Source organism: Varanus komodoensis, unplaced genomic scaffold (genome assembly GCF_004798865.1).
Source record: "Varanus komodoensis strain SLA01 unplaced genomic scaffold, ASM479886v1 scaffold39, whole genome shotgun sequence".
NCBI classification, from domain to species: domain Eukaryota; kingdom Metazoa; phylum Chordata; class Lepidosauria; order Squamata; family Varanidae; genus Varanus; species Varanus komodoensis.
The window spans coordinates 5917453-5940727 of record NW_025335922.1 but is presented as its reverse complement, the minus strand read 5'-3'; the positions used below and the strand labels follow the sequence as shown (position 1 = coordinate 5940727).

The window sequence follows — 23275 nt, the reverse complement described above, 5'->3', positions numbered from 1 at the left end:
GATCAAAATGATGTTATGATCTTCAGCATTACAACTTGCAGCTTCTGTTCTAAGGTAATTTATTAGTTTTCAAGCAAATTTAGTAGCTGAAGAGGTGCAATATGTGCTCCTCAGTTACTGAAGAGTTCTAGAAATAGGCAGAACTGTTTATTTTATTCATTAAAGCAATGCAAAATCCATAATTCACATGCTTCATTAGATATAGCTTTCTAGGTTTCAGCAAGTTTATCTATTGTCCTTAAATCATGAAATACTATCTGTGTATTATGTATAATTAACACGAATTGCTAACACTAACAATTAATTGGCATATAATCAATAATGCAGATTAACACTGGTTAGGGCTGAGCCACAGGCAGCCTCCTGCGATGAGCCAGGGATCAGTCTCTTGTTTGTTCTCATGCCTATGAGAGGAAGCAACTTTGGATTGACACAAATATCCCATTTATGTCTGACTTAGGGGAAGTGTGTTTTTTCATATTTTGGTTCAAGAACAATCCAGGAGGGTGGGAGAAGGCAAAAGTATTGAAGATTTCAAAAGAAGGCAAGGAATAATAGACTGAGCAAGGGGAATGACTGGGACTTGTTCAAGCAGTGCTACATGGAAGCAGGCCAGTGACGGGTGCAATCCTGTGGGTGCTAGAAGCTCTACAGAGGGCCAAAGCAACTTCACAGCCACAGTGGATGGTGCCCTGAGGAATTAGCCTTGCTTTCCATCCTAGTGGTGGATGAGGATTTCTTCATTTAGCATCACTTTCCACATCATCACTTACCTTCCACTTCATGGATTCCTTATGCAGATTTGTGTCTCAAGCTGCATCCTCTCCCAGTCGCTGCCCTCAGAATGTGTTGGATGGCACTTTTCTTTGGGAATGATGGGAACTGAGGGCATCAGGCTGGGAGCCAAAGCATTTCTCCTCTCCCTACCTCCAGCCATGTTCTTCTTTTGGTTTGCCACTGAGTGTTAAGAATCAAGGAAGAACTGCTAGGTAGGGTGGTCTGAACGGGAAAGGAGTGGCTTTGGGAGGATGCTGAGGCTTAGAAAAATGGCTCAGGGTCCACATCTGGACCATGGCCTGGAGCTTCCCTACCCTAAGTTTAAACAAAGCACAGTTTGTCCACATATATTGGAGAATTAAGGTTAGTTTAAAATTGAAAATGGATAGTGGAGCATAGAAAATGCCTTCTATTGAGTTGGACCACTGGTCCATGTAGCCCAGTATTGTCCTCATGACTGGTGGCAGCTCTCCAGTCTTTCTTTTATGGTTTCCCCCATTACACCTGAACTCATAACTATTCTCTATCTCCGTTTGTCCCTTTCTTGTCCTGAATGTCTGGATCAGAGATCCAGATTCAGGCAAGTCATTTTCACTTCTCCAATTTCCAACTGATTTTTTAAACTGAGTAGGCAAATCCCTACGAACTGCTTAGCACATCAGTTCTGATGCAGTTAAGGTGCAAGAGGGCAGAAAAGGAAAATAATGCAGTGCCCATGATCAGATTCTATTTTACAACTGTGCAGTCCCTTTGGTTAAAGAAAAAATGTTCAGCTAAGAAATCGACAGTTTGACCTGGTTCACATGATGCAGCCACTCACTCTGAGTTCATCTGCCCATGGGGTGCCATGTTGTGTCAGGGGCCAGTTTTGCACAGCACCTTTAGGTCACTGGTTTGCCATGTGTGGTTGTGTCATGTGAACCCAGGCAGTAAGGTTTGTTCAAGGATTATACATTCCTCACATAACACATGTCTTTGATAGATAGATATGCTAGACAAATACATCATAATTACATGTAGTGTGTGAATGTAGCACTAGTGTAACAGAAAATGTTCAGCTGGAACAGCATTCTTAGTTGTGATAATGTTCTGCTGGTATGAGAAACTGGGAATGCACTGAGAAGACAATTGCTGGCACACAGGTTTCCGCTTAACTGTCCATTCTTCAGATAAGTATAGAATGTGGTCTACTTTCTCTAGCCAACAATGCACAGAATGTGGAATCAATGTATGGGAAGGGATAAGCCAAAATAACTGCTCTTAAAGGTATAAAAACATTCAGATTGTTAATGGCTGGTCCTGGCTTCTTATGAAGGAGGAGCAAGCTGCTCTGTATTGTTGTGTGCACACTCCAATAAAGAGCTTTTGTTGTTTTGACTCTTGCTGATGGTTTGCTTTCTCTTGCAGTTGGACAAACAAACCGTTAGGCCAGTCAAACAACCCCTGCTGTTAACTGTTAATTTATTATTATTGTATTTATAGATTTTAATATATAGCTGAGATGGTACCAGTTTTTAAATTATTGATTGTATTGTATGTATGTTGTGAACCGCCCCGAGGCTTTGTTGCAATGGGGGTGGCATAGAAATGTTTTAAATAAATAAATAAATAAATAAAATACCACAGTTGGCACTCCTGTACCTCCGAGCCCAACTACCTGACTTACCTATAAGTGGGCAGGACCAATGACCAAAGAGATTGGTGGATCCAGAGAGTCCATGTTTCTCTTTCCCTTCCCTTCCCTGCCCCGTCCCACCCCTTTCTCTGCAACCCTCTTTAAAGAGCAACCTTGCAAGAGGAACCTTAGAAGAGGAGTCTCTGCAGAATTTTCCATATCGGCTGTGAATAGTGAAGGCTAAGGGATCTATTTCATGCTGTCCTTTGATCTCGGGGATGGCCTTCCATGACCATAGGAATGCACTTGTATTGTTTGTTTTAAACAACAACAACAACCCTGCCTCCTCACAGTTCTCAAGGTGGCTTACCATAAAGTCATCATAAAATTGGCCTTATGCTTTGAACAAAAAAAAGAAATATAAAGTATTGGCAGCAAAAATCATCCTTTCTTGCTAACTGCAACATGAGCAATCATTTTTAGAAGAAATCACATTCTTCAGGATGTCTTGTTGCCTGAGGTGGAGCAGGAAATGGCAACTCTTTGCCAGCCCCAAGAGTCGCTCCCAAGTCAACTTGTGTGGTATCCTGGCAAGCCAAATTATTTTGGCACCTGAGGCAGAAAATATGTTAAACTCCTGTTTCATTTGTGGCATTAAAATTAATGACACAACACATAATTAATAGCACTGTGCTTTCATGGCACCCCACATTAATTATCAGAGACCACTGCCTCATTTTGCCATTGGTAGGGTTGGCCTTGGCCAGCTTGGTTTCCAAAAGTTTAATTAGATTGGGCAGACTTCCAGAACCATAACAAGAAGATACATTGAGCCTCAGAGGAAAGACTCTGCCAATATTCTGGCTGCTTAGATTGTGAGCCCGGCTGCAAGAAAGGACTAGACTGTCTTGTATGGGGGTAATTTAATGTATGCAGCACTTGGTAAAATTTGGGCTCTTTATAAATTAATAATAAAAGCAGCAAAAATGACAGTAAAGATCATGATGCTAGGAACTAACTGGAAGCCATTGGTGCCATGCGACCCGCACTAGTCAACGCCCAACTGGCTGCATTTTAACCTAGTTGAAATTCTTGGGCATGTTTCCAAGTGTTGGTTACTAATGAAATTTATGTTTTATGTAGGTGAAGGATCTGTTCAAATCCATGAATGTTTCCTATTCTGCTCTTGAACTTGACCAAACAGGTAAGGCAAGTTATATTCAGGTTTTAGGGAAGTATCTGTAAAAGAAAGAACCCATGCGGCTATTCTGACAGCCAATTTCCTCACTGGCTGTAAGACTGTGACTGAAGCTCAGTGAAGCAAAGGAATGACCATATCTATGGCAGAGTGCTTTGTCCATTCAGTGGTGCAGAAATATAGTTAATTATATTAACTGCCAAAGATAGCAGCATTCATTCTTCTCAGAATTGGTTGAGGTTCCCCTACTGCACTGGAGAGAATAGTGATAAGAGAAGCTTATCTTCTTCAGAGGCAGCAAAAGAAGAAGTTTTAGGGTAGGCCTACAACTCTCAGCAGGCCCCAGCCATCTTGCATCCTTAGCCTCTCGGATATGTGATTAGAGATCTCGGGTGCATCACATATTGCTGAGAATAGTGGTTGCTATTCCTGGCACTGGTTAAGCAGCCCATGGGGATACCGGGTGCTGTGTGAAGCCAAGGGTTCAGCTCATGCTGAGCACTCTCATGGGGATGCCAAGCACTACATGAAACAAAGGACTGCTCACCTTCTTTGAGGGGATTAGTGGAGCCAGGATACCGGTGTCTCAGAGGTTCCTTTAGAGCTGAGAACTTTGCAGACAAGCCTTGTTTAATTCTGATTTCCACTGATATGTACCCCAAGAGCAGTGGATCTATGTTTTTATTCTTTCATTCTGTTGACAAGACCCACTCTAGTTTGCTTCTACAAGAAGATCTTCCAGAAATAATATGAACTGGCATATGTAAATAACACTGGAGTGTTTGCTAGGCTGCTCTTCATGGAGCATTTGGTAGACTAGACTGACACAGCTAACGTCATCAAACAAAATCAACTTTGCATTGCCTACACTTTGTAAGAATTGTCCAGATCTCAGGATTAAGCTCTGTGGCTAGCAGCACAACCCAGAGGGGCTACCCATAACCCAGAGAACTTGGAGGATTATGAGCATCCTACACATGGTGGGAAGAGCATGGAAATGAAGGTTGTTTTTGTGTTCCTCCTTCCATGCACCATATGTAGCTGGCCAGTTTGGGGCACCTGAGGTTTTGGCCTTGGAACATGAGGAGAGGAGGCTGAAGGACTGCCAGGAACTGCATACAGAGATGGAGTCTCTCTCTTCCTTGCTCAGCCCCCTTCCCTGTCCCCAAAAGCCCACTGCTGAGTGAGTGACCTGGAGGTTGCAACTGGCACAGTTTATTCAGTGCTGGCCATGAGGGTGATGGGAGGACAATCTGAGCTTGAAATCCCAGCTCCAAACAAGCTCCAAGTTTCTGAATTTGGAACTGGGACTTTGCATTATCCACTCAGCATCTAGCTTGCAAGGAGTGGAGAGCAATTAGTCTATTCCCAGTCTAGGGTGGTCATTTATGCATTGCCAAACCAAAGAAAAAAGGGCAAAGCAAGGAGTTGCAGCAAAGAGAGAGAAGCTTGCAAGGGTTCTCTGGTGAAGAAGGTGTTGTGGGGATCAGTCAGGGAAAAATGGCGGGTGGGAGGGAGACTTGAGGAAACATGCCCAGCTCTCTAAGCGGACCAACTGGAAAAAAGATAGCGATGCAGCGGCAATGCACCAGTGAGATGGGGGTGTAGTGGTGGTGCAACTAACTGTGAGACTGGTCCTGCTATGAAGATGCCTGGGACGCATGCTGCTGCCCAGCGGAGGTCTGATGGGCAGGAAGGTGAAGGCAGGAAAAAAACAAATTGGGGGAAACATGATTGTCTTTTGGATGCTCCTGCAAAGAACCCATTAGTCCTACAGGCTTGTTGTGCTGCATGAACCCACCCACAGAGATACAGGGTAGGTGCGCTTGATAAATAAACTGCTGTGACTTGCCTTCCTTGCAAATGCTGGCCACAAATGGCCCAATTAGCAATTTACTCTCACCAGATGTAGGTCTCAGTGATGTTCAGACCCCTGAGGGTGGCTGGCTGGAGAGGTTTGCAATCTGCATAAAAACCCTAGAATAAGCCATGCTTTTCAGGGTGGTTTGTAAAGCAGCCCAGCCACCCGCCTTCACCAGTTGAGGTGCTGAGATGTCGCAACCACCTATGAGGGGAACAGTGCTACTCAGGCAGCTAGCAACCAGCATGTATGCAAGTTATTTTTCTTCCATGATCGTACACAGTATGTCATAATGTCTTTGGAACCGAGCCATGGTAATGAAAAGGCTTTTTTTTGGCTTTGTCATGCTGCAGCTAGCACTTTGCCCAGTGCTTACTTCCTGGGTCAAAAGTTAAGACTTGCATATTTAATCTACCCCACTCCCTGAGGTGGATATTTTGATGTTGCAAAATCAATCAATTAAATGGATTTATTTCCAGGTATATGTCATGCATAATTTTGCACTGCTGAAAACTTTCACCACCTCGCCAAGCAGATCTTCCCACCCTGGCTGCAGCTCCTGCATTTACAGCATCAGGAACTGCAGCTGAGGTGGACAACTTAAGCAGCCTATCATTGCTCACAATTGGCTAGACTGTCTCCAGCCAAAATTCCTGGAGGGCTTCAAGTTGCCCATTCCTGTGCTTTGCCCTAGTGCAACCCGGAAGAAATAGTCACAGCCATGTTGCCAGAGTTCTCAGGCAGGAAACTGGGGCAGTCTCTAGTGAGGAAAAACTACTTGCATTCCCATTTGCAATTTGGCAGAAATGTAGGCATGTTCAGTGTAGCATCATCTTGTGAAGTTTGCGGGGAAACAACAGTCATAGTCCCCAGTGAGGCCTGTATTTGACGTGTTACTGATCCCTTGGCTAAGAGAGAGGGAATACCTGCTAATCCAACCCTGCTTGATGCATGCTGCTTGGATCTCAAGCAAAACATTTACAGTGTCCTGGGCAGTGGCAAGAAGAGTTCTTTCCTAGTTTTCTCCCAAGCTTCCTTTATCCAGGTAGCCTAATTCAAGGAAGGAGGGGACACTGGGCTGTTGTGATTGCTAAACCCTTGGGAGTCCGAAATTTCTGCTCATCTGTTGGTGTGAGCTTGAATGGACTCCGGGGGCTGGCGGAGGACAGGAAGGCCTGGAGGAATGTTGTCCATGGGGTCGCGGACACGACTTCGCGACTAACAACAATTGCAAAGCACTCCCAGATCTAGCAGTTTACCTTGTGCCCACCAGCAGTGCAGAAAAAGGAATTTTTTAAAGCTACAACCTGATGGAATTCCTCTTCCACATAATTGTTAGAGGTACAGAAGCCCTGACTTGCTTTGTATCAGTCCACCCTACTAGTCTGGCACAAAGATTTCAGATGGGTAATTCAGCAACACTAAGCCACACCTCCAGCATTTTATAAAAGACTACTTTTTCCCCTGGCAATCTGTTGGTGCTTCATTGAGAAATTATTTGCTCAACCAGAAGCCTCTTCTAGCCAAATTGCCTTTTTTGTCTCAGTTTATTATTTATTTATTTATTTAAAACATTTCTATGCCGCCCCATTCGCCAAAGCCTTGGGGCGGCTCACAACATAAATTAAAATATAATACATTAAAAATATAAAACAAATTAACAATATAAAATAAGTCGCCCTGGCCAGATTTACAGGACTTAAAGCAATAGAAGGGCAATCAGTAGTGGCCTATTTTAGTGGTCCACACAGATATGGCAAAGGGACTGCTTTGTTTTATTTCCTAAGTGCCTTCTGCCTTTTAAAGAGTTTTTGGATAGACTAGCCTGTAGTCAGGTTCTTATGCAATCCTGTCAAGAGTCAAGGACTAGATTTAAGAAAATGAATACAAATTATTTACAAGCCCCTTAAAAAGGAAAAAGTTATTAATCTGCAAATTCCAGATGTGCAGGTGAGGGAATTTAAAAAGAAGCAGGTGGGAGTTAGCACAGCAGGTCCCCTGGCAGACAATACTTTTATCCCTATACTCTAACAACATAATCACAGGTATATTTACTCAGTAGAAATGTATAAGATTGCAGCTCTTACTATATTTACTGTCTGAGCTGTTTTAAACTATCTCACAAATAAGGAACTAGGAATCCACTTCAGTGTCCCCTGGAAACAAAACGAGGCACTTGCCTGGAACATACTGTGTCTTCCTTGACAGCACCTTGCAAGTCTAGTTTGTGATGCATCCTTTTCATTCTGCACCAAGTAGAGGCTTGAGTTTCACAGACCCTCCTTGAAGCAGGAAATGGTGCTTTGTTCCAGGGAAAAGTTTGCTCCCTCCCTTATTTATTTATTTATACAGATACAGCCCAGAGATTGTAGATTCCTGCTTACATCATCCTTCCTGTCCTCTTTCTTTTGCCAGGGCTGCCCACTTGGTTTTGGTTTTAACTTTCAAGGTTAAATGGTTAATTACTGTTAGGAGTCCAACTAATTTGTTTGATCGTTAAAGTGTAGTAGTTAAAGTGTTGGACTGGGGAACTGAGAGATCTGGGTTCAAATCCCTGCTTGGCCATGGAGCTCGCTGGGTGACTTGGTTGAGTCACAGACTCTCAGCCTGACCTACCTTGCTGGGTTGTTGTGAACATGAAAAGGCAGGGAGCCTGACCATGTAGGATTGGGGATTTTTAAAGTCTTCGTTGGTTTGTTGTATTTTTGCTGAAACGTATCAGAAATGTAGGAGCACTTGTAAAGCATGGCATTGTGGTGGTGTGTGTGATGGGGACAGAATATAAAGGTTGATTGTCTGTTCCACAACCAAAATGATACATGTGCCACTCCTCCTCCCATAAGTCCAGGGTCTAAAATTACCTACCTGCACCACGGAGTAACAGAGCCAGCAAGCGACCGGGTGCCCTGCATTTCCAGGCACAGGGCCAGCATCAAGGCTAGGCATGGAATGACCACTGACAAAAACCCCCCGGAGTTGCTCCTCCCCTTCACCACTGGACTTTTCCGCCTGTTCCTCTCTCTGGCTCCGGCAACCCTGGTGCTGAGAGGGGCATCAAAAGATCCTACAGCCACGGAAGCAACAGTTCTCTGCCTGTCACACAAGCAAGCGCAGGTGGCAATGATGGGAAAGGGGAGGAGAAACAAGGGCAGCTGGTGGCAAATCTGGGGAAGGCAGACTCTCGGAAGGAGGGCCTCCCACTGGAAATGCCTTGTGCAAGGGCCCTCAGAAGCCAGGAGCCAGCAGTGCTTTGCCACCATCATGCTCCCGCTCTCTTGCTGCTCTCGTAAGAGCTGGAGAGTTAGGGAGGGCACAAGAAGGAAGAGCTACTGCCACTCACCGAAGACTGGAAGAGGAGCCATTTTGGACCAGACCAAAGGCCCAGCTAGGGCAGCATTCTGTTCCCACAGTGGCAGACCAGCTTCTCATGGGAAACCCATAAGCAGGATGCGTGCAGCAGCACCCTTCCACCCATGTTCCCCAGCAACTGGTCCAGTGCTTCAAATACTGGAGCTACTAGCACTGGAGAGAGTGAGCAGATCCTTCACCCTGGGCAGCACTTTGAATGGAGTCCAGATTCTCTTGAATTCTGGCAAGACTGGAATGGGGATTCCAGCCAGCTTCCTGATGCCGTATGCAGAAGAGCTGATGCCAGTGGCCTTCTAGCCAGGGCAGAAAAGCTGTTGGGCTGGACAGTGCAAATCTGCAGAGGTACAAAATTATGTCCAAACCAGGAAACAAAACAGTTGAGTCACATACCGGGTTATTTTTGGGTTTTTTTGTGGGGGTGAGGAGGTGTCTAAGGCATTTTGGAGAGGGATGGAAGAAAGCTGGAAATGTCCCAGGACAGATTGTGTTCTGGTGTCTCCAATCTCCTCTCCACCCACAAAACATCCCTTTGCCCCCTCTCCAAGGTCACATCCCCAGCCTTGGAGATGCAGCTGGTACAGCTTTTTCTGCTGCAGCTGCAAGAGTGCGTGCAGGGAGATCACAGATTCCTTACCCAGAGATCAGAGTGTTGTCTTCACAGAAGAAGTGTTTGGTGGCCCCTTAGATGCTTTTTAGGGGCCACAGATTGCTATTTTGATATTTGAGGCAGAAAATCCTAGAAAGACGCCTATCCATTCCTTTCGGTAAAACACAGCAAGAAATAACAAACCATTTGCTGCCCTTTCATGACACCACAAACGTGCTGCCTGAGTGTCAGGTCTGGGGAGCAGTGAGTGGCTGGGATGAGGGCAGGCCCCAGGCGGCAGAGCGCAGGACCAGGCAGAGTCCTGCAGAAGGACCAGAGGCAAAGACGTCATCCAAGAACAGTCCAGAGTCCAGTAAAGGGCCAGAAGCTTGTTGTAAACCATCCTGAGATGCTACTAATGGGATAGTCTATAAAAGCTTTAAATAAACAAACAAATAATAAACAAATAAGCACAGAGGTGGCCAAGGAGTGGACCAGAAGTCCAATGCCAGGAAGACAAGACCAAGGAAGGCATAGGAACACAAGGAGGTTTGGATACAAACAGGTACCTGGGTGAGGTAAGGTTGACTGGATCCAGATCAGGGCAAGGTGAGTAGGCAGACAGGGTAGGAATGTAGGAATTCCTGACATAGGGCAGGGATCTAGGCAGGAAGAGTGCAGGAGACACCGAGCATCACTGCTTCAGAAAGGCCGCCATTGCAGGGTAAAGACTTGGAGGGAAGAGCCTGCTCTTATATAGCTCTTCCTCCAGGTCTCCCAGCTGGTGCTCAGAGAGCTCCAGTGGAGCAGAGTCCTAGTCCTGCATTCCCTGATGCTGCTCTTTTGTTTCTGTCAGCAGGTGGAGCTACCGAGCAGTTCATAGGTAGCTGCCTCAGACTACCGATTGGTAGGGCTAGCCCTGATAAGTTGGATGTATGCTACAGTGATTTCTGACTGGATTCAGACAACATGGTAGCCCCGCTCAGGAATATGGGTCGTCACTGAGCCATGGGTTATTACTGAAATACAATAAAACCCCAGTATCTACTGTTTAAGTTACTGCAGCTTCACTTAACCGTGGTTGGCTGTGAAAACAAGACGCAATGTACTCGAGTTCAGCCTGGTTTGGGGGAAGTCTCCTGTGTCACCGGTGGGAGGGACAGTGTGCTATTTCAGCTGGCCACGAGAGCAACCAGTAAGGGAAGCGTTCCCTGCATTGCTGTCTGTTTCTTCTTGCAGTAGGCTGCAAAAATCTAATAGTGTTCACTGCTATCTGCCATTTCAGGCATTTGCTGGGGGGCTTGCAACGTATCCCCTGCAGATACGGAGGTCCTACTGCATAGATTAGTGCACTGGCCGAACTCAGCTGAGATAACAAACCATAGCGAACAACAGTTCACAACCTAACCACAAAGCATGGGGTCTCTTTATGTGTTGTTCATGGTTAACAAATCATAGCTTGTCAGTGTAACTGGGTTCAGACAGCATAGTAACCAATGTTTCAGCAACCACTCACAGTTACACAACAACCCACACTCAGACCTTGAAAGTGGGCTATCAAAATGTCTGGATGTGGTAACTGTCCAAGCAAACTATGCTTACAAGAGTATGCCTGTTTAGACAATTAAGTCTAACAACTTCCAGCATTATAAATTATTATTTGGGGGAAGGGGTAAAAACTGATGCTGATAGGCTTGTTGGTCTCTTGGGAAAGAAAAAACATAATTCTAGAAGCAACAGCCCAGCTTAAGAATACAGAAAAAAGGTGTTTTTTCTGTAAGGAAGGACAAATACCCTAAAATTAAAACCTCTATTGAAAATAAATGTTTCAAAGTCATGAGAAAGTTTTCAAGAACTGTTCTTCAGGGTGCACATTGGGTAAAACAAAAAAAAGGGAAATGGGAAGAAAGTATTTCTTTGAAGCAACATAAAAAGTCCAAATCAGAAAATCACAGTAGTCTTAAAATGGAAAGGGATAATGTTATGCAGTCACTGACTTAATTAGATTAGGTCATGCTTGTTGCATAAAGATATCAAGAGGATCTTTCACACATGGCTGAAGCAAGAAGCTTAACAAGAACTATTAACTCAGCAAAAGTCTACACTGTCTGAAGGCTTATATATTGGTTGTTCCTGATTCATGAATTGCAGCTGGGTGTGCTTTTGCAGTGACTACAGCTGAGTCTTCCTCTGCAGCAATAGGCTCTTGTTTCCAAGTAGACTTGTTCTCCTGAATAAACCGTGGATGAAAGGGTTTTCTGATGGTCAGGTGGGTGCTCTGATAGCCACTCTGTGCATCCTATCCCATCCATTACTACTGGTGGTCTCGTGGGCTATGGGCTGAAGAGAGGAGATGGCGAGATTCCAACAGGTGTTGATAAAGAGTTGAAGGGTTCTTTCAGACCTCAGGTGAGGCATCAAGGACTGCTCAGGATGCCCCATGTCTTCCGTGCGGATGGAGTTTGCTGAGGAATCCCTGTCCTCCAAAGAAGATTGGATCACCTGGGAGCCTGGCATTGTTGTTACTATTATATTTATACCTCTCCTTTTTCCTCTTGCAAGGAACCCAGAGCAGCTTACAAGGTTCGTACTCTTACTTTCCATTTTAACCTAACAACAGCCCTGTGAAGTAAGTTAGGTTGAGCGTCAGTGACTGGCTCAGAGCACCCTGTGAGCAGGATGACCAAATGGGGACCAGAACATCAATCTTTCAACTCTCAGTCCGACACTGTAAATGCTGCACCGCTCTGGCTCTCAATTACACCAAAAAGATCATAGGGTCAGGGAAGCATAGCTGCTCTCCCTCTAAAGAAACAAATGCTTCTGGATTTATGCACTGATTGAAAGTATACACTGGTTCCTTGTAAGATATAGTACAGAAAAAAATAGTTGTTCTTGTATTTACAATATTGGAGATTAATTTTAGGTGGGGCACTATTTTACCTGTTTATTTCAAAAATGTTTATACCAGTGCTTATTTATAGCGTAACCAGGTGGTTCACAAAGCAAAAATTACCATATCATTTTTGCAAGTGGCATGATGTTTTTCCGTTTGAACATGCATACAACTGTACCCTAAATATACCAAAGAATCCACTATGCAATAAGACCAGTAGCATTGAATTAGAAATCATAAGGATGGGTATCATAAATCAACAAATGCCAAAGTAAATAACAAGTCCACAACATGCACCTAAGCTGTACTACACTTGATGGACATTTTCTTCCTCAGTGGATGATATTCTGAAGAGTGGGTGCCATCACAGAGAAGGCCCCCTTCCCGGTTTTCTTCAAATGGTCATTAGCAGGATGTGACATGACTGGGAAAGTCTCTGACAATGATCACAGCAGTCAGGAGGCAGATTTATATGGCAAAAGGCACATAAACCCAAGTAGGTAAAAGGCACTCCCTGTCACTGCAGCTGTTTGACATTCTTTATGACAAATGCTTTGAAACCTCAAAGGGGGCTTAATATTTTCTAAATTATATCTGCATATTGGGAGTTGCTGAAGTGAAAGGAAACAGCCCTGGCCTGGCATGCCTTGGGAAAAAATCCTGGACTTCCTCAGCTTTCTATCTTGATACTGAACAAGCGCATTTTTGCCTTGTCATGCTGCAACTGGCAACTTTCTCAGTGCAAAAAGGAGTGGCCGATTACCGGCTTTCCAACCATCCTGCCTGTGACTACAACTGTCCTCTAATTTCTGGGAGGTGGCTGCAAACTAAGAGCTTGTGTAAGACAAGATACTTAGAGATTATGATATTTAAGGGTATTAATGGTTTTTATAAGGCCTCAAGGGCAGGTCTGCATGCAACGTGGTACCTTTGTCCTAACCTGTACAGTCACTAGAAAGTAAGCCCTTTGATCTCTGTGAGGTTTGATCCAGAATACACCTAAATGGGATGCCTTAGGCCTCGAATAATTGATCCAACAGGATAACTGATAAGACAACCCAGCAAGTGTTGTTTCCCTCATTCACCTTCATTATGTAGGTCCACGTTTCCAGAAAAATTAATTTTATTTCCTTATTTATTTTAAAGATTTACAAGCAGCCTTTCAGGAGAAACCCTCCCAAGACAGTATATACACTGAAACCACAAAACACAGTAAAGCAATGACAACACAAAAAGTGATACAATTTTTAACAATGAAAACCAGTCTAAGCTGCAGCATCCAATAAACTAGTCTAATTATGGGCCGGCATGAAAAGGGAACATTGAAGGCTTACGATGAAAGGTCCCAGTAGTTGTTAACCAAAACCGAGTGCAGACCCCATCCTTGTGCTCACCAGCTTAATTACCCTTGTACAGAAGCATGAACTCTGATCCCGTAAGCAGGGTTTCTGATGAAGTTTGGGATGGTTGGCATGGGCAAAGGTGGTCCTTCAAGAAAACTGGAGCCACTTATTATTTAAAAGGAAAATACTAGCACTTTTAATTGAGCCAGAAAACACAGTAAAAACACTGTACTGTGTACCATAACATAGGGATTGTGTAGTACAGGGAGTAAGACCATTCTTTCTCCTATAATACAGCCTTCAAAGGCTGTTGAATCAGATTCTGGTTCAGAAATGGAGGGTGAATTCACAGCTGAAATACCAAGACAGTCATCAGATAGTTTCAAGTTCTGTCAGAATTTCTAGTAGCATGCTGAGATGGGTGGGATCAGACCTAACATTAATCTAATTATATGGCATCAGATTAAGAGGGCAGAAAAATACTGGGGGGGAAATGAGAAACTGAGAAGTGTCTGATGTGCCACACGATTGGCCCATAAGCAGCACGATCCACCTTGAAGGTGGAGTTGACACATTTTGGTTTGAAAGGAAGGATAGTTACTCAGTTTGGAATCAGCTTTGTGTCATTAAGCCACATTTTCTTATTTAATTCATTTTTATACCACCCAATAGCTGAGGCTTTCAGGCCATTTCCTTAATGGTCAGTATTTTAACTTGACTTGTCTTTAGTTATTCACTTCTGCAATACCCTTCTGCCAAGAAGCCAGCCTGGCTGGTCAATTTTAACATATTAAAGACTTTTAGTTAGAAAACCTTTGTCCTGGTCTGTTTGGAAGGAGAGGGAGAAGACCAGATCTTGTTAGATATGTTGTTGTAAACCATCCTGAGATGTTTGTGAAGGGACGGTATAGAAAAGTTTTAAATAAATACATAAATAGATATGCAGTGTTCAAGATCTGCTCCATGGGTCAATGCAGAGTATTCTGAGTACTTTATTTTAAACATTTTATACTGTCTATATTTTTAAGGATTTATGGACAGTGTACAATCAATCACTGTAACAGGAATACACTAATAAAACAATTCCACAAATCCGTATAATTGTTCTACAACAGAGTCCAATGACTAGGTAATCAAACACCTGCGCTGGAAGGACTGCAGTGGTGGCAGCAGGTGGGCCTGTCTGAGGAAGATGTTCCAGGCAGTCTGTTATTCATATTTCATTATTAATTAACTCCTTGCTACTGTCTGTTTATACTGACTGTTTTTATTGACTTTTGTAAACCACCCAGATAGCTTTGGCTATGGGGCAGTATAGAAATAAAATAAATAATAATACTTGGAAAGACAATAGCTTTTCAAGGTGGCTTAAAATCTAAGAATGATACACTTCAATAAACATTAATATTGTTTGCATTAAGCAGACTATTTGAAAGAAATTCAGGTACAATGAAATACAGTCGCAAAATATCCATGAGCAGGGAATACTGTTAACATTTTCAGTTAAAAGCAAAGAAAAAGATAATGGATAGTATCCAGTGTTAGTCCTATGTAGAGCCATTGAAATGAGTAAGACTTAGTTGTATCTAAATCCCATTCATTTTTATAGGTCTACTTTACATAAGATTAACACTGGATACTACCCAATAAATTTCTGAATGCTTATCAATGCAATGAGAAACAGAGCCTGCCATATGTCTATCAGGAGGGAATTCCATTGGGTAATCCATTGTAGGTTTTACTGAGCCTTCTAGGACTTAATCTGGAGGATACTCGGGAGAAGTAAAGAAGAAATATGTGCTTTGGCTTTTATATCCATTTATTTCCAAATCATAAATGAAGGAAACATGCAGAAACCCAGTGAAAAAGCATTTTAGTCTTCCAGAACACACTGCTGCTGCTCTGGGAGCCATCATTATCCAACAACAGAACTGCATAGGGAGGTATTTGAATGAAACGGAAGTAATGGACAGCATACAAATTTTATAAATAAATAAATAAATATTGCTGACCTAGGCTTTATCTGTAAATTTAATTTATAGGACTCACTCTAGACCAGGGCTTTCCCCCTTGCTATCACAGATGTTCAAAGTGATGCATGGATAAGTATGGTCCTTAACTTATATACAAGTTTTTTTCAGAAAAATGCTGTAGACAGCACTTTTTGGCTTCATCATTTATATTTTCTCCCTGTATTCTTACATACATATGGGAGTGTGGTTGTGTATGTGCCAAGATGGAATAACACTCAAGTGGGCTTTAGTCCATGAAAATGAATGGATGAACATGAATATTTAAGGTTCCATTAGACTGCTTTTATTCTGATGACTATGATTAATTACATTTCTATACTGCCCAATAGCTGAAGCTCTATGGGTGATAAAAAAAACCCTCTCCTATAAAGCAGTTATATTTTATATAAACTGTTCTGTTTCTTTTAGCTGTTCAAATTCCAGTCTTCAGTGTTGGCTCCTAGTGAAGCACTTAATGGGCAGACAGATCTAGTCCCAAGCAGCTTCTGGCTCCAGCCTTCCTGCCAAATAGAACAGGCTCCAAAGATAAAGAACTGCATCTGCAGACATGTCTCCACATCTGCACCCCAGGAGGAGAGCTGAAGCCTGCTATGTATACCCACAAGCAATAGCTGAGGTGGTTAACTGGAAAGGAAGGAGGCAAGGGCTTGGCAAAAGTATTGTAAGGCATAATCCTTTGCCTGTTTAGACAGAACCCCCAGCATGGCTGTTTGGGGAATGCTGGAAGTTGTAGCACATTTCCTGTCCAAACATGCATAGAGTTGTGCCCTTAATAATGCAGTCTTTTCTGAGGAAGCAGGGCTTGTGCAAGCCAATGACAACTGCATCTAGTATCAAGTGTGGATAAACTTAGTTGCTTTACCGGGAAATAGGCCATGTGAAGAAGATGGGATCCAGACTGCCCTTTGCTAATTGCCTTCCCTTTTGTGAAGTGCACAAGGCAAGCACAGAGACTTTTTCCAGTGTAGTCAGCATGATTATGTTCTTTATGATTCAATCATGTCCATGTCTGTACAGAAGTAAATCTCACTAAGTGAAACAGCCTCCAGATCAATGTTGATAGGACTGCAGCCATAGCGCTGAGCTATAGAAAGTGAGATGTTTGTGGAACGCTTCAACAATAAGATTGTTGTTGTCGTTAGTCCCGAAGTCGCGACCCCATGGACATTCCTCCAGGCCTTCCTGTCGTCCACAATCCCCCAGAGTCCACCTAAGCTCACGCCGACTGCTTCAGTGACTCCATCTAGCCACCTCATCCTCTGCCATCCCCTTCTTCTTTTGCTGTCAGTTGTTCCCAGCATTAGGCTCTTCTCCAGGGAGTCCTTCCTTCTCATTAGGTGGCCAAAGTATTTGAGTTTCATCTTCAGTATCTGGCCTTCTAAAGAGCAGTCCTCCAGGACTGACCGGTTTGATCGCCTTGCAGTCCAAGGGACTCGCAGGAATCTTCTCAGCACAATAGAAACCTTGGCTCCTCCTCAAATAACAGTATTTCTAAAATCCCTCAAGAATTAAGTTTATATGGAAAACTGGTGCAGACTGCTATGCATAATTCGATCCAAAGCATGTTCATGCTGCATTTTGAAGGCGGCAATCCTCTCTCGACTTACCTGGTCCAAGCCCCATTGACCTCAACTGGGCTTTCCTTCCAATCAACATTGTATATGATGGCGCTGCATTCAGCGGGCCAAGATCTTCCACTTTCGGGGGACGCCTGCTTCCGGTGTTCGGACTCTCAGCAAGCTGCTTAAACGGCTGTGCCAGGTTTGGAAACCGCACTTGTGTTACTTTGGACGTTACACGAGCGGAAGAAAACAGCAAGTCATGCTGACGTGCAGCTGGCTCCTCGCGGCCTCAAGCCGCTGGGGGAGAGGCAGCTGAGCCGAACCGGGAAGTGAGCGGGGCCGGCGGGCGAGGGAGACGGCGCTGCCAAAAGCCGCGCCCTCGCTTCCGCGCGCCGTCATAAAAGGCGCCCCGCTCACACCACCTGCGCTTCTCCTTGCAGAAGATGGGCAGCCGCTGAGAGTGGCGCTGTCTGAACTCACGATGGAGCCTTCGCTGCCCGTGGTCTTTGTGCGCCAGAACCAGGTCGGAGGCTACCAGAAAACTCTGGAGGTAAGCTGCTTTTCTGAGCGAATGCAGGCACTGCTTTGGGGAAACGAGCTCCGTGGAGTTCGAGGGGTGTTGCTCCACGTAATGGGATGTGGCCTGGGAAGCTCCGCGACCAGGGCGTTTTTCATGCCCCAATCCTTTACGCGTTTGAATAAAACTCATTGGATCTGAGGGGGCTTACTCCTAAGAAGAAATGGGCCGGATAGTCGCATGGGTAGCCCTTTTTCTGACCACGTGGCCTCTGTGCTCTTCCGTTCTGGCACTTGTGACTTGTTTGGGGTCCCCAGACAGGTGTAAATCCCGTGCTAGTAAACTGGAGGGAGGACAGTGTCTCTGGGAAATTTAGGTTGGGAAAGGAGTATACTTTGCGATTTTGAAAGGGAAGTAGGTATTTCAAATCATTGACAAGTTAACTAAAATCACCTTTTTGGCTAATGGGTGGTGTAGTAAATTGTTATGATAATAGTACCAATCAATAATTACTATTAATGATTGTTGATTTGAATGACTATTCCATCAGTTTACATGACCTTTTATAGACTACAAGAGAACAGGCCCCTGCCCCTAGGAGCTTGCAATCTGAAGTTCAGTGTGGGAAGGGGAAAAAGAGGTGCACAAGGACACAGTTGAGTTACATGCACTTAGACTTTGTAACAGGCTGTGATAAAAAGTAGGGCACTGAACATTCAAGGGTTGTGCCAAGGGGAGTAAGGAGAAGGAAGACACTATTCAGGTTTTTGGGGAGGAAGTTCCAGGCATATGGGGTGGTGAGGGCAGAAGGGGTGTCATATTAGAGACCTAGATGAAAAACAAATTGTTGACAAGTGAAATGCCAAGGTGGATGTTTCTTTGGTCCATGATAAAAGTTCTCCATGAAAGTAATTTTAATAGCCATGTGGTACCAGTGTTTTGCAATAACTGGGAGGTGCCAAGACACTTTCAGTCCAGAGACTGAATTCAATTTTGCAGTAGCTCTGGGGTGGGCAGAGCTGAAGGCAAAATGCAGCAGGGCCAAAAATACCAGTATATTTTACCTTAAACCTCTTGCTATCTGTAGCAAAACTTTAGAATGTAACACTTCAATATTTCGAGATGGGGAAATAGTGTCTCAAAAGCCAGGAAACCAGCAGTTATTCAGTGACCAGGGGAAGGGATGTGGCAGTTTGGGGAATCAAGGGGCTTGACTGGAACCTTAAAGGGTCTGGATTTACCTAAGGTCTCTGGATTTGGCCCAGAGACCAGAGGAGGTTAAATGCATCTGTCATAATTCTCATCTGGCTAAGGACTAAATGTGTTCCATAGCAGGCACAATTTGGGCAATTTCAAGCTGTTACGTTTAGTTTAAATGTATACTGATTTGTGTCACATTCTGGGTACCTCTTCTCAAACCCAAACTGCACTTGTAGATTGTTCTGTCATTGGAACCTGGTGAGGGTGGGTAATTGCCTTGGTTAACAAACCATTCAGAACCATGGATTATCTTAGGGTTGTGGGTGGTTTGTTAATGGTGGCGGGTTTTGGCAACTCAGCAGCCTCTCCATTATTTAAGTCACTGTGTCTAAAAATGTCTGTATAAACCAGGTCTTTGTGGTGTCACTCTGAATGTTGTACATGTACCAAGTTGCATTGTGGCCAGTCTGTAGAGCAGCATTTTTGCCACACAGACTCAATCCTTATATCATGTGATTGCTGTCAATGTGGTATTGCTGTTATTTGTTTGTTTAATATATAGGCAGTTCCCAAGTTATGAACATCTGAGTTATGAATAACCCCTACTTATGAACGAACTGCCATGAAGCCTATTTTTTTTTAAATTACTGCAAAAAATGGTCATTACCATAGAGAGAGGGGAAGGAGTAAAAGGGGAGAGAGGGAAGGCCTCCAAAGCATGACTTTTGGCTGTGCCCATCCAGAGAAGGAAATCTCTGTGGCATTTCCTTGCTGCAAAGAGGAAGCACTGGTGAGTTTGGGTGGGGAAAACGCTAGAGATATTTGCAGTTTTCCACTTTGATAAGGATCCTGCTCTCCTAATCCCCACTATGTGGAGGGCTGATTATATGTGATCTGACTTAGATACAAATTTGGCTTAAAGACAAATTTCCATTTTCTCAGGAGTGGAGCCTGTTCATAACCCTGGGGATTGCCTGCATTGGGAAGGCCTCACAAGGCATCTCACAAAGGTGAATGCCTCACAAAGGGAAGGCCTCACAAGGCATCTCACAAAGGTACAATTGAAGTAAACCAAGTGTCAAAAGAATTAACAGCACCTAAAACATTGAGCCTGCATAATAACAGCAGAATTCAATACAATGCAAGAATCTAAATGAAACAGCAACATTTTTAAGGCCAGCTTTAAAAACTTCTAGCAAAAAAACTGTAGGTATTTCCCAGGAGAGCAAGTTCTGATGATGTGAGCCACCTCACCTGTTTCTGATACTTGACATGTAATGGCTCTTGCTAGTATAGCAAAAAGCAATAAATTCTGCTTGGAAGCTTCATATGGTGCAGGTGGTCATTTAAGCAGCCTAACCCCGAACGGTTAAACTTGCCTCTAAAGGTCCAAAACAATGCTTTAAATTGTAGGAAACAAATAGGCAGCCTGTGCAATTAGAGTGTTGGTGTGATAGGATCAGAATGCCTTCCCACACAAGAATCCTGATGGCTGCATTGTGTTGGTTTTTCATCCATAGTATCCTGGTCTTGGAGCCCAGTCCCCTGTCATTATCCCTTGTATTAAACTTTTATGTACCAGACAAGCCCCTCTTTTATTCTCCTACTCATATACCTTTAAAACCAAGTGTGGTCAAGTTGTGTGCCTCTCAGTCTTGTTGCACTGCAACTTCCACATCACACACCTTTGCCTATGCTTGTTGGGGCTGATGGGAGATAAAATCCAGCAACAGTCTAGACAGCTACAAGTTCCCATGTTTTAAATACATGCCAGATCTATTATATAGTTTCTTGCATTTTTATTTGCTTGTGCGTTGAAGTACATTGTCCTTGGATATATATCTAATAAAGAGGGTATTTCAATATCCCAAATAAATAAATAAAATATTATTTGTCGCAACATTAAAGCCTTTTCGGTGTGCCCAGTAGCCATCTATTTATGCTGGACCCCCTTTTTTTTTTTTTTGCTCCTGGTGAAGTCTGGGCCTTGTAAGTATAATATGGATACAATGGCTGACTTCAGTTGGAGGCATATGGAGAAGAAAGGAATGAGTATTGAGAGCTCCAGCTGTCAAAATGCATTTTCTGAAATGTAGATCACCGTTAAAACCGAATAATGGCAGCTAATCTACAGACAGGGATTACAAGCCAAGCTCTCCTGGTGTGTGACATGGCACCATTTCATCTGCATTTCTGGGGCACAAGCTGAAACTCAGACAAAGGAAATGCAGACACACAAGAGGGCATTCTCTGAAGCGGTTGTTCTAGTGTATGTTTATGCAAATATTTCCTTAAAGCCACACGGAGTGAACCACTTTATTGGCCAGTGTTGCCTAGTCTGGCATAATGATTGCCTTCCTGCAGCTGGTGAGTTGTCATATTCCTCCAAACTCTTTCAGGCAAGGGGATCAGGGTTTTACATTCAAGTCTTAGAGCTGGCGCCTTGTGCCTACAGCAATTGTAAATGTAAAGATCAACCTGTGACTGGGAAAGAGTTTCGTGTTAATAGGCTCCTTAAGCTGGTAAACTGGCAATTCAGGTTTGTTAATTATTTGGAGGCACGGATATTTATAAGGTAAATTGTAGCATCAATTAGGGAGACAGTGGAGCGGCCAAAATGTTATTAGATCTTTCCCCATTTGGGAAAGCTTTTATTTCCACAGTTGGCTTTCCTCCTCTGTACTTGGGAGCAGGGAAGTGCAGGGTAAGTATTTACCAGCACTTCTCAGTACAACTGCAGGTGCCAGAAATGTTTGTTAAAACTTGAGATTCTGACCAAGGCATAAAATGTAAATTTACTGTGGAATCGGCTTAGATTTTCCCAATAGGATTTCAGGTGCAGTCTGTACCTTGATTCCAGGAGAAGGTTCCCATAGGTATCTCTGCAGTTGACACTGGTTACTAGCTATTCCTTCCATAGATTCCTGGGGTTAGCTTTCTGCCCTAGGAGTGAATTCTTTGTAGGTCAGCCCCAAATCCAATTAGGTTCCCATTTCCAATGTGCAATGCAAAGAGCAACAACAAGCCTTTGAATGTCACCAAGAAGAATAAGGGATTTCCCTGGGAAGATTTTGACTCTGGATTTGGTAAGTTAAAACTTTTTATACAAAGCAAAGGCATCTGCTGAATCTTTCTAAAAGGAGAAACAAAACTGAACAAACCTTCTTACACTGGGTTGGACATTTGTACCATCCAGTGTTGTGTCAATAGCTATTAAGCCTGATAGTTAAACAGACTTCCCTGAATCAGATGCAGGATGCCACCAAATCTCTCTGCTGTCCTGCCAACAACTGGTAGGGTTATTGCCTTTGAGCCTTGCAGGTAAGCTGCTTAGAGCATCCATTTGACCACTGCGAGCAACAGTATCTTGGATTTGATGGGTCTTTGGACTGGTTTACTAGGGTTTTCTTATGTTTGCATGTTAACATCCTGATGTCTTTAACTGAATCATTCTCTTTCCCAACCTCAGTTGGCTGGCAGTTAGCAGAATGGATGGAATTGTATCAGAATTAATCCAATTTGCCTGTACAAAAGGTGCTGAACTTTCAATGTGAGACACAACACTTTCTATGTTTGCTTGTATAGGTTATACTTCTGGCCAACAATGTTTCCGAAGAGCTGAGGGCACTTGGCTTATTAGATTTTCCCAGTCGTTACTCCTCCCCAGGCAGCTTACATGCCCAAGCTACTTGCATTCAGCAATAGAACTACAAAACATGCTTTCAAATTATTTTATGGGCCTTAAGAAGGAGGGCTATGTTTCTTGGCTACAGTAGTTGCTACTGTAGAAGGATTGCTTGCAGCATTGCTCCCATACAGACATTTGTCCTTTTGTACTGCACACAAGTTGTTTGGCTTCTAGATTGCAGTAGACCAGCCTTCTCCAGCCTGGTGCCCTCTGGATGTGTTGGGCTACAACTTCCAAGCCATCATCTGTGCCATGGCTGTTCTGGCTTCAGATGATAGTTGAACATGTCAGAAGAGTTGGGGATTGCTGCAGCAGGCTATGCATGGGACGGCCCTGGAAGGCTGTTCAAAGATTTCAGTTGATGTGCAGCCCAGTAAGCTGCTGTCTGATATGCTTCTGATCTTGGGATCTAATTACATGAATGGATGAGCATTTTACAGGCTTCCAATGGTAGACTCAGCATAATTCAGTAGTTCGTTTTATGCAGGAACCCAAAAGGACTTTAGCTTTTACATACCTAAGAGATGCGCCCCCCCCCCCCCCCCCCCCCTCTGTTTTTTTTTTTTTTTTTTCTTCTTTATTTTTACAGATAGGATGCAGGGGGGGGGGGGAGTAGGTTAAGTTAAAAGA

At 43.7% G+C, this 23275-nt stretch overlaps 1 protein-coding gene across 1 annotated transcript in view; it reads left to right on the top strand.

Moving 5' to 3' along the window:
- The window catches only part of TXNRD1 (thioredoxin reductase 1), a 49290-nt gene continuing 26015 nt past the window's right edge, over positions 1-23275 (top strand). Inside the window, exons 1-3 of the mRNA XM_044441089.1 lie at positions 1-54; positions 3536-3596; positions 17681-17790. Coding sequence (XP_044297024.1) covers positions 16-54; positions 3536-3596; positions 17681-17790 — 210 coding nt within the window. The 5' untranslated portion in view covers positions 1-15. The remainder of the gene's footprint in view (positions 55-3535; positions 3597-17680; positions 17791-23275) is intronic.